General features: G+C 48.4%; 1 protein-coding gene across 1 annotated transcript in view; it reads left to right on the top strand.

Moving 5' to 3' along the window:
- Positions 1-14,169, top strand: part of GRIK3 (glutamate ionotropic receptor kainate type subunit 3) — a 123,603-nt gene that overhangs the window by 76,259 nt on the left and 33,175 nt on the right. Inside the window, exons 6-9 of the mRNA XM_056333310.1 lie at positions 973-1,146; positions 3,698-3,841; positions 7,144-7,251; positions 11,037-11,150. Of these exons, the coding sequence (XP_056189285.1) occupies positions 973-1,146; positions 3,698-3,841; positions 7,144-7,251; positions 11,037-11,150 (540 nt within the window). The remainder of the gene's footprint in view (positions 1-972; positions 1,147-3,697; positions 3,842-7,143; positions 7,252-11,036; positions 11,151-14,169) is intronic.

Below are 14,169 nucleotides of genomic sequence, written 5' to 3'. Positions count from 1 at the left end.
CCATTGAACACTTGCAGAAATTGTTCAGGATAAACTCTGATCAAATATGTCCCATCCAAAAAATGATTCTCATTAACGAAGCACCCTCCCAACTGCCATTCTCCACCACATTCATTCACGATCCCCCTCGTGTCAGCTGCCCTGGGTTTTGGCAGAGTAGATCAGCTGTGGTATGCTCTTGCCATGCTGTCTAACCCCAAACTACTCAGACTGGTTACTGAGCACTGAAGTTAATCCCTGAACTGAAGTTAATATTTAGACATGCAGCAGAGCCAAGAGATGCATTAAAGAAGTGTACTCGCAGAAGCCTCCAAATACCCCTCTCTCACTGTCTGCCAGGCAATGCTTGCGGGCTGGCTGCCAGCAGAGCTGAGGACTGCCTGGCTGTGGTTTTTTTAAATCTTATAAAAGGCACTCTCATTCATTTGCAGACTGTGTAGGCTGGTCGTAATGTCAAGAAATGCGTCTTAGTTCCTCTTTGATAGCCGTCTGCAAATTGGCATTCTGCATTCAGAGTTGTTCTGTCATCTGCAGCACCCTGTGGGCTTCAGCACTTACAGCAAATCCTCCATGGAAAGGCCCCAGGGAGCTTCGGGTAGAGGAACTCTGCCTCGTCCCCTCCCCCTTGCTCACAAGCCTCTTTTTGGGTGGTTACAGATAGCGATTCTGGGTTTCTCCCCATAATTCACTTGCCTCTTGTATGCAGAGCGTGGGCTCTTTGGCAGGAGTTTCCCTCTGCTGCGTGTGGGTGAACCTGCACATACGACACCCAAATTCCACTCACACCTACCAGTCCCTGCGAGCAGCGACTGATGGCAACAGACAGTACAACCCACCGAATTCGTGAGGGCATCGTCCTACCTCCCACCTTCTGCGGGCTCTGCCTTCTCACTTCACAGACACCAACCGATACAGAAAAGACAAACAAAACAAAGCTAAACAAAATGTTTAAACTGGTTTCTCTCTTTTAAGGATCTTTATGCATTAGACCTAGAACCATACCGCTACTCTGGAGTGAACCTGACCGGCTTCCGGATCCTCAACGTGGAGAACCCGCATGTGTCCTCCATCATTGACAAGTGGTCCATGGAGCGGCTGCAGTCAGCGCCCAAGGCAGAGCTGGGACTGCTCGATGGTGTGATGATGGTATGAGAAATTTAAACAAACCACGGGTGAAGTCTGGGAAGCAGCCCAGAGTGGCAGGGAAGGCAGGAATGTCGATTAAGGCCTTTATGTTATTCTTGTTGGTTCTTATACTAGTAACAGCTCACCCCAGGTATCTTCCCCAAGGCACTTACTTCCATCCTTTAATAACTGTCCCTCAAATGCAGTGAGTTTGGCTGGTGAATCCTGTGCAGCCCACTGCTGTGTTAACACGACTTTTGCAGGCCCAGCTGCCAACGGACTTGCTAATTTTCAGACACTGTGCTCTTCCCCCTCCCTTCTTGCCAGTAAAAAGCTGCCCCCAGGACCAGCAAAATTCAAAATTTCAGTTCCAGAAGGGGCTGAGCATGGTGGGGAAGCACCCTGCTGGGAACAAGAAGAGAGGGAGCTGCAATCAGCTGGGTATTGTACCCCTTGTTCAGACACAGCAGGATTTCTCCACGCTCGCCTGATGTGCAGATGCAGCGAGCGCTCGCTAACCTGGAAAGGGATGGGCTGTGTGTGCCCCAAACCCCAGAGCACCCAGGAAAGGGCATCATCTCTCTTCAGTAGCTCTCCACAAGTCCTGTTTCAGCTCAGGGCAGGACAATCGCCTTGCAAGTGCCTCTGCCCAGCCCTGGGAGCAGCACTGGGGACCAGAAACGCTCCTGTCCCACTGGACCAGCCAGGTCACCAGGTCCTGTCCCACAGGGGCTTGCAGGGCTCTGCTGCCATCGCCTCTCCACACAGACCCTGAGAGCAGCCGAGCGCCCATCTGCCAGGGGCTGGGGGTGCAGCACACAGCTGGACGGCACCAGGCAATTCGCTGAGATTGATGCAGGGAGAAAGAGCCAAAGCTATGCCCAGAGATGGGCTTCACTGCAGCTTTGATGACTCCTTTTAGGGTCTGATGGCAGCTCTGCTCTGCTGAGTTACTGCTCGGAAGGTACAGCACCTGCTCGCCCATCTGTCTTCCCTGCGAGGCTGTCTCCGACCCCCGTAATTGCTGACTGGCTCCGTCCTTCCCTCTCCCTTCAGATCTGCCAGAACCAACCCCACAAGTGGCAAAGCCTCCCAGACTTTCACCTTGAAATGGTCTCTTGTATCCCTCCTGTTCTTTTTTTTTTTTTCCTTAAAGGAGAGCCCCACCATTCTCTTCCAGCCTTCTACTTTTCTGCAGCATTGGCCACAAGGGCAGCATCATATTGCCCGCAAGGGTGCTGGGTTCCCTCCACCACCGCTGGCCCCTCTCCCATTCCCTGTTTGCTGCCTCAGAAGGGATCCTGCCTTTTATTTGTGTTTGTCTGCTGCCTGTCCCAGTGGGGCCCTGATCTCAGCTGGGGATTACAGTATGTAACTCACTTTGAAATTGCTTGGACATATTCTTACACCCCTTCTCCCCCAGCCCCAAATTTACAGAACCTGTCCCTGCTGCTGTAAATACGAGCCCATGGGATGCAAGTCAGGTGCCTGCTCTTCATGCTTGTGTGCTGAGGGAAGGGAAGGTCACAGGGATGGCTGCCAACATCGGAGGATTTTTTCCATAGCCACATCCTGTTAGATATTTGCCCAGTTGTCTGCTGTATTATTTTGTTTTACTGTGTTTCATTACGCTGCTGCTACACTCCTATCTGTTTTGTAGCTTTGTGAAGCCAGCAAATAATGTATTTTCACTAGGAGGTCTTACCATATCAGAGTGAAAAATAAATCCAGTTCTCTTGATCAGTGTTTGGAGGTGAGATAGGGCATCTCAAATTGAATCTAAAACCATCACATTACATGGAAGAAAAAAAAAAAAAAGTTCAAATCACTGAAATGCAGGAAGATGCTACAAATCTCTGAGGTCCTGATTTTGGTGACAGTTCAGGTCATTTTGGAAAATTCCATGCCTACAGACAAGCCATTTAACTTCTCTCTTCCTTATTTTCCCATGTATAAAATAGTGTGGATAATATGTTCTCATACAGGGTTTTTTACACTCAGAGAAAACAGACTAAGTAAGAAAATTCTATTACTGTCTTCTACATCCAGAAGTCGGTACTAGCCCCCTTGTTTGACAATACAGTAGTAAATAATCTAGAAATAACCAGAATAGATGTACACAAATGGCATTTTCACAATCTCTGATTTTAAGGCAGAACTATGATCTTTTAGTCTTAAGAGACACGTAACAGAAAAACTGTGAGGCTTTGTCATGTGCAGAGCTACGTGTTTTGAGGATGTTCTTTGCATGTGAGGTCAGCTTAGAGGTTTATACAAGCCTTGTATTGAAGCATACACATTTAGGGCAGTCTCTTGAGAAGCAGTGACTCTCTGGAGAACCCAGCCCTGCCCTCGGAGTGCTGTTTGCAGGGTTAGACACCCAGGAGGTGGGATGGTTGGCAGTGGACCAGGACAGAGAAACGCTTGGGTCCAGCGGGTGTTGGGCAGGGGGGAACTCAAAGGGGGTTCTTGCAGCTTCTCCTGTGACACTTTACAGATCCCTCGCTGCTTTGCTGTCCCAGTGCTTCCTTGCTCTGGAACCGCTATCGAAACAAATGCTGTTCCCCTTTAGACAGACGCTGCCCTGTTGTACGATGCGGTGCACGTGGTCTCCGTCTGCTACCAGCGCGCCCCTCAGATGACCGTGAACTCCCTGCAGTGCCACCGGCACAAAGCCTGGAGGTTCGGTGGCCGCTTCATGAATTTTATAAAAGAGGTAAAAGCATGATTTGCAACCATAATCACTTCCCACTAACACGAAACTTCCCCAACATGCAAGTACGTCCACATGTAGCAGAGAGGCTTGGCAGGTATGAAGTTATAAAAAATCCCCCCGCCTGGGCAGGTACAACTGGATGGAAGCACAGATATACACCAGGCTGCTGAATGCACCCAGAAAGGAAAAATCTTGTCTTTGCCTTCAAAATAACATCCATGCAGCCATGCCAAAACAAGCTGAAATCTCCCATGCTGTCACTGAGACTTGCCCTGGCCTCTTCTTGCGTCAAGAGCAGCTGGACCACGCTCTGAGGCCATTTCTTAGCAGAGCAATAGCCATTTGCCTTTTACAGGAACATTTGCTTGGGGTGCACAAAGGCCATTCAGTGCCACTAAATCCCAGTGGCAAAGCTGGCAGCGCTGTGCATCTCTGCCTGCGCGCTGATGAACAGTTTTGGCAGAGCGGTGGATTTAGCAAGTAGGGAGCCAGGGGAGTGAGGAGGCAGCTTCACTCCCTCTCTGTTTTCAGTCATTATGATTTCTCTCTGTTCGGCCCACGTAATTGTTTGTTTGCATCTGGCTTAAGTAGGGAAGCAGTCAAAGCACGGGTGTTTGTGAGCAGCGAGCTCACCAAGGGAGTGCAGCACGGGGAAGGTGCAGTGAGAGGTGGGCAGCCCTCCCAAAACAGCCCCCGAGCACGCACCCCTGCACTCACTCACACCCCAGGTTTTGCTCTGTCTGTGAAAAGAAGCCCTCGCATTAAAAAAAAAAAAATTAAGACAAAGCTGCAGGGAGGTACTGCAAACCCTACCAAATGTGTCTTTGTGATGAAAAACCCTTATTTACCCTAAAGCCTTTTAAAACTTCTATGCCTGTGGCTTTCCACATGGCAAGTTATGAAACTGACTGCAATATTGGGTACGTGATTGGGCCACATTTAAAAGGTTGGGTATAAAATCCCCTAAAGTTTTTAAACAGAAGACTAGAAGCGTGTTGTTAGTCGTTACTATGATTCGTGCTGCAGTATCGCCTGCAGACCCCCACAGCCCCCGAACACAGGCACGTAAGTGCAGTGAGAGCGTGCCCACCCCAGGTGCTGCCGAGCTGCACGGAGCACGCAGACGTAAGGCAGGAGAAAGCAAGAACGATTCCCACTGCAAGAGAGAATGAACTTTTTTCTTAATAGGCACTGAAGATGGTATCTCTCCTCTCTCTCCTTTCTCATGTTTTGTTCCCTTCTGCAGAAAGCCGCTCCAGCTGGCTGCCAAAAGAGAGTGTAAATAATTTGTTTGGTTGGCTCCTTTTGCAAATTACCCTGAGCCTCACACTCCAGTGCCTGCCTGTTGTTTCCCTTTCTGGCACCGTGTCAGCCCGTTGCAGGGATAAGCTTCCTCCCCGTTGCAATCAGAACACACAGTAATTGCTCTCTCTAAACTCCTGTAAGGACAAAGCAGCACACAGAGGGATGCCTCACCGCAGGCACCTGCTCCCTGGGCCCTGGGCTCCCCACAGACACCAGTACCACTCGCTTTGTGCGTGCACAGGCCATGGCCCCCACGGTACTGGACTGCCACAGTTGCCACTCCCGGGGTGAAGCCCTGCTAGTTCCCACTAGCCGAGGTGCAAAAGGGCCAGGACAGTGGCCCTGCCAGCCCCAGGGAGGCCACCCTCACCCCATGTGCTGTCAGGGCTCCCCAAGAAGCAGAGGGACTGAGCCAAGGGCAGGAGGCGAGGGGACATGCTCCTCAGCAGCCACCGCCTGCCCAGAAGCCAGGACAATGGGCACTTGGCATTTGCCTGCAGAGACAGGGCTGACGCCAGTGGGATCAGAGCTCATGGGGGCCACGCCGCCACTGTGCCCCCCCAGCCCAGCCCCGGGAGCTGTGCAGCCCGTGGGTGCAGGAGGCGCAGGGCTCAGCACACAGCTGTGTTTGCTCCAGCTGGGTACGTTAAACGCTCCGTGTCTTCCCTGGCTCCCAGGGGGCTCCGCAGGCTGTGCGTCCCACGGGCAAACCACCTGCCTGCCAAAGTGAGCAAACTGAGCACAGCCTTCCCCAAAACACAAGGGTGCTGAGGCTGGGAGAAGGCTGTCATTACTCCTCAGGAATTAATGAGGAAGAGCCAGAGGAGTGTATTTACTGGGAAACACGCCAGTCATTCCCCCTGAGAATACGTTATGCCACCTTCATCACACTGGGGTATTTCAAGCTCCCCCACCCATAAAGGAAACACATTTGTCAGAGAGGAGCGCGCGCTGAAGCGCTCAGGGGAAAGAGCCCGAGCCTCAGCTCTGCGCTGCGGAGCTGTGATTGCAAAGCAGTAAACCATGCCAGCAGCCTGGCACTCCTACGGGAGCATCCTTCTTGGGACAGGTACTTACAGCACATCCTAGCACTGTCCCCAGGCACAGCAGGCACCGTGTACCATGCTGTCCCTTAGCTCCTGCTCTGCTAACACAGCTAACACCTGATCTTTGAGGTGCTCTCGCCTCCTAAATCAGAAAGATTAGTTCTGGTGGTGCTGCAAAGTGCACAGGGGAAAAGAAACAGAATCACAGAATAATTTTGGTTGACCTGAATCTAGACATCTTTACCCCAGGCCCCTGCTGGGAGCAGGCGTAGCTCCCAAGTCAGACCAGGCTGTGCAGGGCCTCATCCAGACAAGCATGGAAAATCCCCAGGAGTGGGGCTTCCCCACAGTGGGTACCTACCCCATGCTTGTACTGCCAAGAACGGGATGAGGGTTGCAGACACAGCGTGGGCCCACCAGATTCCCAGGCCTGTTCCAAAACAACAGAGCCTGCTAGCATGGACAGGCTCTTGGCCTCTTCTGCTCCACTTTCCATCTGAAAGGAGAGAGAGGAGTTCAGAACATTTTAGCTTCCACACACCTTGGAAGCATCAGCAGGTTTGTGCAAAAAGGGATTATTTATGAACTTGACTGGAGCTGTCCCAAGCCCAAGCTCCCTGCAGCCCGGCATTTATCAGTACTACAAGGATAAATGCAGCACACAAGGATGCCATGATAAATGCAAGCAGATTTCTACTGAGTCATCACGTCCTGGAACAGCTGGTGAACGCAAAAGGTGCAAACAAAAGCTGTAGCAAGGACTGCAAGAGAGTTAAGAGAAACTCCAGCTCTGTCTGCAGTCTGAACAGCAACAGAGGTGATTATTAATTAATCATACTCTTTGGGGAGAAAGAACCAGTATAAGGACTAATAAAAAGAACATGCAGTGGAGGGCAAAGGATTATTTATGATACCAAGTAACAGCTCTGCTACTTTTTCTCCCTTCCACAGGCCCAATGGGAAGGATTAACAGGACGGATTGTCTTTAATAAAACCAGTGGTTTACGGACAGATTTTGATTTGGATATCATCAGCCTCAAAGAAGATGGTCTCGAAAAGGTAGGCAGGGTTTGTCTTATCCACATATAGTCTAACTCTGATACTCAGGCAACAGAGAAAATGGTTGCTGGTTGTACTGTTTCCAGGTTTTCTGGGTTTTATATAGAAGGATATTTATTTTGTGGGATTTCTCAGATCCTTTTCCATGCTTCAACCATGACTCACTAGCCCTGAAGCAACTTGCTTAGGATTATGGCTACTAGCTGAAGTGCTTGTGGCACTTTCCTGGGATAGTGGAAACAGAAGAAACTTTCTGAGCAGCCATTAACCCCTCCCTGTCCAGGCCAAAGGTGGAAGGAATAAAGCCTGTCCCACCCCACCCATCTTGCTGGGCTTGCTTACAAAACCCTGATTTTTCCCTGAGGAGGCAACAGCTCTTGAAAGCATCATTTGGGTGTGATTTCCCACAATGGAAACCGCCTAAGGCTTGGCAATGGCACCCGCTTATTACAGCCTAGATTTTGCGGGATGTGGTGTGCATTTTTGTGTTATCTAAGGGACAATATGAAAAAAAGTGAATCACGTTTTTGCCTGGCTGGCTGGAGGGGTCTTGTTTGGTGGCCGTGTTTGCCCGGCCACCCAGAGGCAACAGGGCACAAAGGCTGTAGCCTCAGATCCTCTTAATTAGTGCAAATCTCCTCTGGGCACAGAAATATGATGCTGATGTGCAAATCTGATTCTCAGGTGTTCGCGGGGATTTCATTTCCTTTTCTTCAATTACTTTAAAAAAAAAAAAAAAAAAAAAAAAGCAAAAAGGCAAAGCATTAAAGCTCCTAGAACACGGGTTTCAATGTGAGATCATTTAAGACAAAAGAGAGCAGCGAAGTGAAGAAAGCCCAGCACAGCGGCCAGCTGATCCCAGCAGTGAGCAGTGCCCAGGGGCTGTGCTCTCATCAGGCTCCAAACAACACATGTGAGGCCACCGAGGGCTCCCGGAGCCTGACCCCTTTTGTGAGCTCGTCTGAGTCCCCGTTCTGCTAAAGGTGTCTTGCAGATTTACAGGAGACAGTTGGCTACCGGGCAGCAAATCCCTTTCTGGAGCAGAGTCTGCTTTCCAACACACACAAGGTGCTGACTGGCAGCCAGGGCTGAGTGCTGAGTCCTGTAACCTTTGGACATGGGGACAGGTTATGCTACTGCGGGAAATCCAGCCGGGAGCAGAGAGAGGGAGTTTTCAATTAACCATGCAGCAAGCAGCCCAACATGCACAGATGACTTTTCCAGGAATTAATCACACCGTGCAGGTAGGCAGTCCCCGGAGGCTGGAGGCAGCAGTTTGATCAACCCTTTGGTTCGGAGGGGACGGATCCTGTGCAGTGAAGCTCCCTGGGACCAAACAGCTTGACTTCCCCATCCCCCTTTTTTTACAGTTTGTTTTTCCTTTTCTTTGAAATAAACTGTTGCCACACTTTCACACCACAGCAGTAGTTCCTTGCTTCACATAAAAAATCTCAAGGTCACCACAGCACTCTCCTAGTGGGTATTTTTTGGTGTCAAATATGGAATAAAGAAAACATTTCAAATAAACCAAATGACCTTCAGTCTCAGCTGTGATCAACCAAGCTTGTGCAGGAAGGAGGCAGGAGAGGACCAGGGGAAGATGCTGCCCTCTCACAAGAACTGAGCAGGAGACAATCTTTGTAACCTGACTTCTTTTTTAACAAAGTATTTTGTTTACAGAGTCTAAAATAAAAAACCCAAAACGTCTTTTTTGGAATACAGTGGCACTGACGGAGTGCCAGAGAGCTGTGTTGGTAGAATAATAGAAAAATGTGTGAGTATTTGGATACCACATGAATCTAAATGTTTAACTACAACCGCAATATCTATCTGTCAAACTAATACTCCTCAGGTGTACTGGAGAATAGCTGGCACCAGCTGTATTTATTGCTGTGGTGTGTCACATAAAGCCCATAGGAAGCCGCCAAACCTTGATGCATACGCTGTACAGCCGTTCAACTTTTGTCTCCAACAATTCAGAGATTTCACAGTTCCCACTATTATTTTTTTGAAAGCTTCTTGTCAGCTCCAGAGGGGTTTTAAAGTATCGATGTCAAATCTCTGTTGAAGCTAAGTTTATGTCAATAGTTAATCTGAAATAACAAAATGCCAAACTACAAACAAATCCCGTATGGGATTGTGCATTATGTATAATAGCTTATGTTTGTTGAGCTTTAGGATTGAACTCCTGATCCTTATACCTCCTGGATGTTCCAGGGATTACAGGAGTATTAACCAGACCTAATTACATGTAGTTTGACTATCTGACTTGCACAGTTCTCTTAATGTACTTTTTTTCCTTTTTTAATATTTTAAACTGATTAATTCAGTCTTAAGTGCCATGTATTTAATTTTCTTAAAGAAAACTCAGCAAGTCATAGTTCACCGAGTCTGCAGTGCTGCTAGCATGGGCTTTATAGACGTGCTTCTCTTTTCCCATGCACAACAATAATCTTTTGACATTGCAGCGGTTGTGTGATCGAAGGAAGATATGGGGGATTGCTTAGGTTTTACCTGAAATATTTAGAGCCTTTCACAAAGTTCATGGAAACTCTTCTAGAATTTATGACATTTTTTTGCCAGGCAGCTTTGCTCATTACAAAGTCTCTTTTTGGAGATGCGGTAAAACCAAGTTCTCCCCTTAGACTGCTGAAGAGGTTGAAGCTTCTTAAAAATAGCAATAAATAAAACATTGAAAGTTCCTGGCTCCCCAGTGGGTTTGAGCTGTCTGCCTTTGGTTTCTCTCTGAGTCCCATCTCGCAGTTTGACCCTACAGATGGATCATTCTGTTCCCATTTCCACGTGGAATTTTGTTTTTTCTCACTGTCAGGCTGGCTATATGGCCACCCTGCTCTGTTTGCTGGCAGCAGTCCATGTTCCTCCAGTTTTCCTGGCATTTTATCTCACTGTCACAGTCCTTTAGCCAGTCCTGCCTTCAAAGTTTGTTCTAAAGCCTCCCCTGCACTGCAGAGATCAGGTTAACAGGCTTAGAGTTGCCCAGATGACTTCTCTTAAATAGAGATATGTTTTGCTATTTCTGGATCAATGGACTTCCTTAACACCTAATAATTTATTAAAATTGACAGCTTGAGAAAAACAGAGCACCTCAAATTGATGAGGAACATAGCCATGCATACCTGTGTCCGTGCCTGAGCAAGTCTGCTGCCATTCCCTCCTCCAGGTTTGCTGCCAGGACTGCGACCACCATTAGAATGGACTTCCCTGGAGGGATGCCCAGGGCCCTTCCAAGGGGATGTGTTAGAAATGTCTGTCTAGTTTGCCACAGCACAGAGGATAGGAATGGTCCCTACCAGGGATTTGCAGAGCTGGTCAAGTCATTTTTAATTCTCCCCAGCAAGGCAAATTTGTGGGGAAATAAAAGAGAAGAAAAATGACCTCATATTGGTCGGGTTTTTTCTTTTTTTTCTGCTTTATAGTTGCTCACATTTGATTCTTCAGTGCAGTTTGACTGTTTATGCTACACAACACCTTTGCAAATTGTTCATCCAGCCCCTAAATTCCAGTCATCATGGTCGCCTTTCATGCACCTGCGTCAGAGGGCAGCAGTACGGGTTATTTATTATACATGTGCAGCCACAGTGACCTGCAGCTGAAGAGTTAATGCGAATCTTCCGTTTAGGTGATACAAGATGATAATTTGAGCTCTGCTTCTCTTTAATGCAGACAAAAGCAGCAAGCTCCATCTCCCAGGCCAGTAGGATGCTGAGAGCAGGAAAGGAATGTAAACCACGTGTTCATGCGTTCATTTGCTTCCTTCATTTTAGGTTGGAGCGTGGAGCCCTTCTGATGGTTTGAACATCACAGAAATTTCCAAAGGACGAGGGCCTAATGTCACAGACTCGCTGAGCAACAGATCTCTAATTGTCACGACGGTCCTGGTAGGAGATTGCAAGCCTGTCTTTTTCCTCCATGCACAAATCTCAGAGATATATGATATTGCTGAAAATTTACAGTATCCCAGTACAGATCAGTTAGTCCCTCTGGAAAGCTGAGCAAGGGCACAGAGAGCCCCCACGTGCAGGCTGGGCTCAGCAGGGCACCGCAATGCCCACGCACCTGCACCAAGGTGACCCGCAGCATCCTCCGATGCCACCACTCCCGAGCAGGCTGCCAGCCAGCACGTGGCAGGCAGTGAGGCTGGCACAGGCCAGCTGGAACCGCCGGTGATCCCCATGCCCAGGAGGCTGCTACTCATCCTGGCTGAGCTCCTCTGCTTCAGCCACCTGGCTGGGTCCCCGGTCCCCCTCACTCCCTGCATGCTGAAGAGTGCAGGTTTGCACGTGCTGAGCTCCAGGGAAGCTCCAAGTCACCCATTTATCACCAGCGCCTGGGCAGGCAGCAGCGCGGCAGCGGGCACTGTCAGATGGCCAGCACTGCCCACCTCAGATAGGAGCGTTCTTGTTACAGAAGAAAATACTAACAACAACCAGAGACCCTGGCTTAGCTGTGACAATCGTGTTTCTTTCCCGCTCTTAAGTACGTATTTGATAAACTAGCTAAGAGTAATGCCGTTATCCAGCAAACCACGGCTGCTTAACAGGTCTCCTCCGCTTCCAACTGTCGTGCTGCATTTTGTTATCACATTCACTATTGGATTTGACAGCAGGCATGAGATCAGAATGAATTTTTATTTACTATCTAATGGATGATGACTAGTGGCATTGGTTTCTATATAGCTGTATTACACAACGCAGGCTCATGGCATGTCACCAGGAAGCAAAAAAAATGTGAACCCTTGGACAGCCTGGTCAAAATTGGGCCTGATTATGGTTCTGCCTATAGAAATTTTCTGGCCCTTTTATGTTCCGTATTTTCAGGGACCATAAAGTTACAGATGGTAAAGAGCCAGCTGGGGATGCATTCCCCAGTTCAGAGCAGTGTGATCCCTCATGATGCCCTTGCCTTCTGAAAAGGACATGACCGGCTAAGAGTAGGGTTCTGTATCATAGAAGGAATAGGACCAAGAAAATGCCCAGGGGAGAACAGAAAAAAGAACCACTTGGTCCAGGGCAGAAGAAAGGCTGAAACCAAAGGGCTAGTATCCATCAGCAAGAGGTTAGCAGAACAGAAGCAGGCAGAATGTGAGCCAAATACAGACGCTGCTGCAGCTTTCATTGCAAATTATCCACTCCTTCTAACAAACTTCCCATTCACCACATAGTATTTGTTCCAAGGAGAAGTTTTCTTTAAGGTCCCTCTCTCCAAGAGTCAGCTACAGGCTTAGCTCATTGGCTATGCTCCGTAACACACCACTTTCATGTCCCAACATGCAGGGCAGACTTGAAAAGTTCCTTTCCAGTCCAAAAGTTTTCTACCATACCAGTCCCGAGAGAGTGCAGTGGGTCGTGGATACCGGGCAGTCTGCACGGGGCGCTGTTCCTGTGCCATGTGCAGTAGCAGAACCGGCAGCAGCAGCAAAGGTTCCCCACTGGCTGTAGTTACTGAAATGAATCATCACATCAGGAGCTACTGGAGAAGCAGTAGCAGAATGATGGATCAAAAGGCACTTTAACAATTGAACATGCATCAGAATGTAAAACTGCTTCTGTTGAGACCCTTGCAGCAGTGTGACTGCACTCAGGCATGATACACAAACAGTTTTGATTTGGTTTGGGCTGGGGTTTTTTCTTATACATTTAAGCATTCTTGGTGTGTTCAGAAAGCAGAAGTTAGGTACTGTTTTTCTAACAGGCTGAATGGAAAGACCTGCCATGCCAGGTTTAATTCATTGTAGCAAGGTAACCTAAAGTGCTGCCAGTACCTGTACATGGGAGATGCAAATTTTTAGGGCAACATGAATAACACATCACACCAAGTCACTCGGAGGCTCAGTGTTGGCTCTAAGGGAATTGTTCAACCCATGCAGCTGGAGAAAACTCACTAGAAGTTATATAATGACTCCTCTTCCCCCAACCCTCTGTAATTAGAACTGTGTGCAGCACATCAGGGAAAATTCCTGGGGTGGGACAGCCTGGTAGCCCTGGGGAGAAGGCTGGAGGGATGGCAGCAGAGCTGCCTGCACTGAGACCTGGAGGAGCACCCGACTGCAGGGTGAAGCTGAGGGACAGCAGATAAATTCAGGACTGGGCTATCGGTGACAGCTGTACAGACAGGACTGAGGGAAACCAGAAAAGATGTATCTTGTCAGGGGTGAGATGCATGGCCAGAGCTGTGGAAATGCCTGGGTCTAGAGTGCGATAATCACTGTACCTCAAAGGCTACGGCATAATGCAAAACGATGGAGCCAGGAGGAGACCTGTCAGCCATCTGCCTTTGACATGCTTTTTTCAGGCAGCATTTTCATCTTGTACTCCACGAGCATGTACAAATTACGTAATGTACAAGGGTAATATCAGTTCCTATTAATTGTGCCACTCCTTGGGCCTGCACACGTGCCATGGGGTATCTACCTTGAAACCGCAGCTGTCCTGCAATTCCCTTGCCTGCAGGAGGAGGAAATGTGCTTAGACCTGAGTTGTGCAATAATTGTGGTTTTATATACTGGACTCTAAAAAATAAAATACAACCCTAAACTTTATTTGCATTTGCAACACCCCTTTGTACTCTTGCACTGCTGTAAATGATTGTAGGAAAGCCATAGGAGGAACCTTTAAAAGGGAAAGCATGAAAGGTTATTTTTTCCCCTTTTGCTCATATTGCAGTGACTTGTTGGAAGAGAAATATTACCCCAGCAGCCAGTGCCACTCTCCCCAAGCAATATGGGAACTGTGAAGTTATGAAATTGAGGGCACCTTCACTGAGAAATCGATTAGCAAACCGAGAGAGCTTGTGAATTGGATGTCTGGCCATTTTCAGTAATAAATTGTGAAATAGTCCGTGAATAAGTGGTTCACAGAGTTCAGAATTACCCCCTAGGAAATGTTTGAGACCTGAAGA

The sequence above is a fragment of the Falco biarmicus genome, chromosome 3 (genome assembly GCF_023638135.1).
Source record: "Falco biarmicus isolate bFalBia1 chromosome 3, bFalBia1.pri, whole genome shotgun sequence".
NCBI classification, from domain to species: Eukaryota; Metazoa; Chordata; class Aves; order Falconiformes; family Falconidae; genus Falco; species Falco biarmicus.
This window is presented reverse-complemented; position numbering and strand designations above follow the sequence as displayed.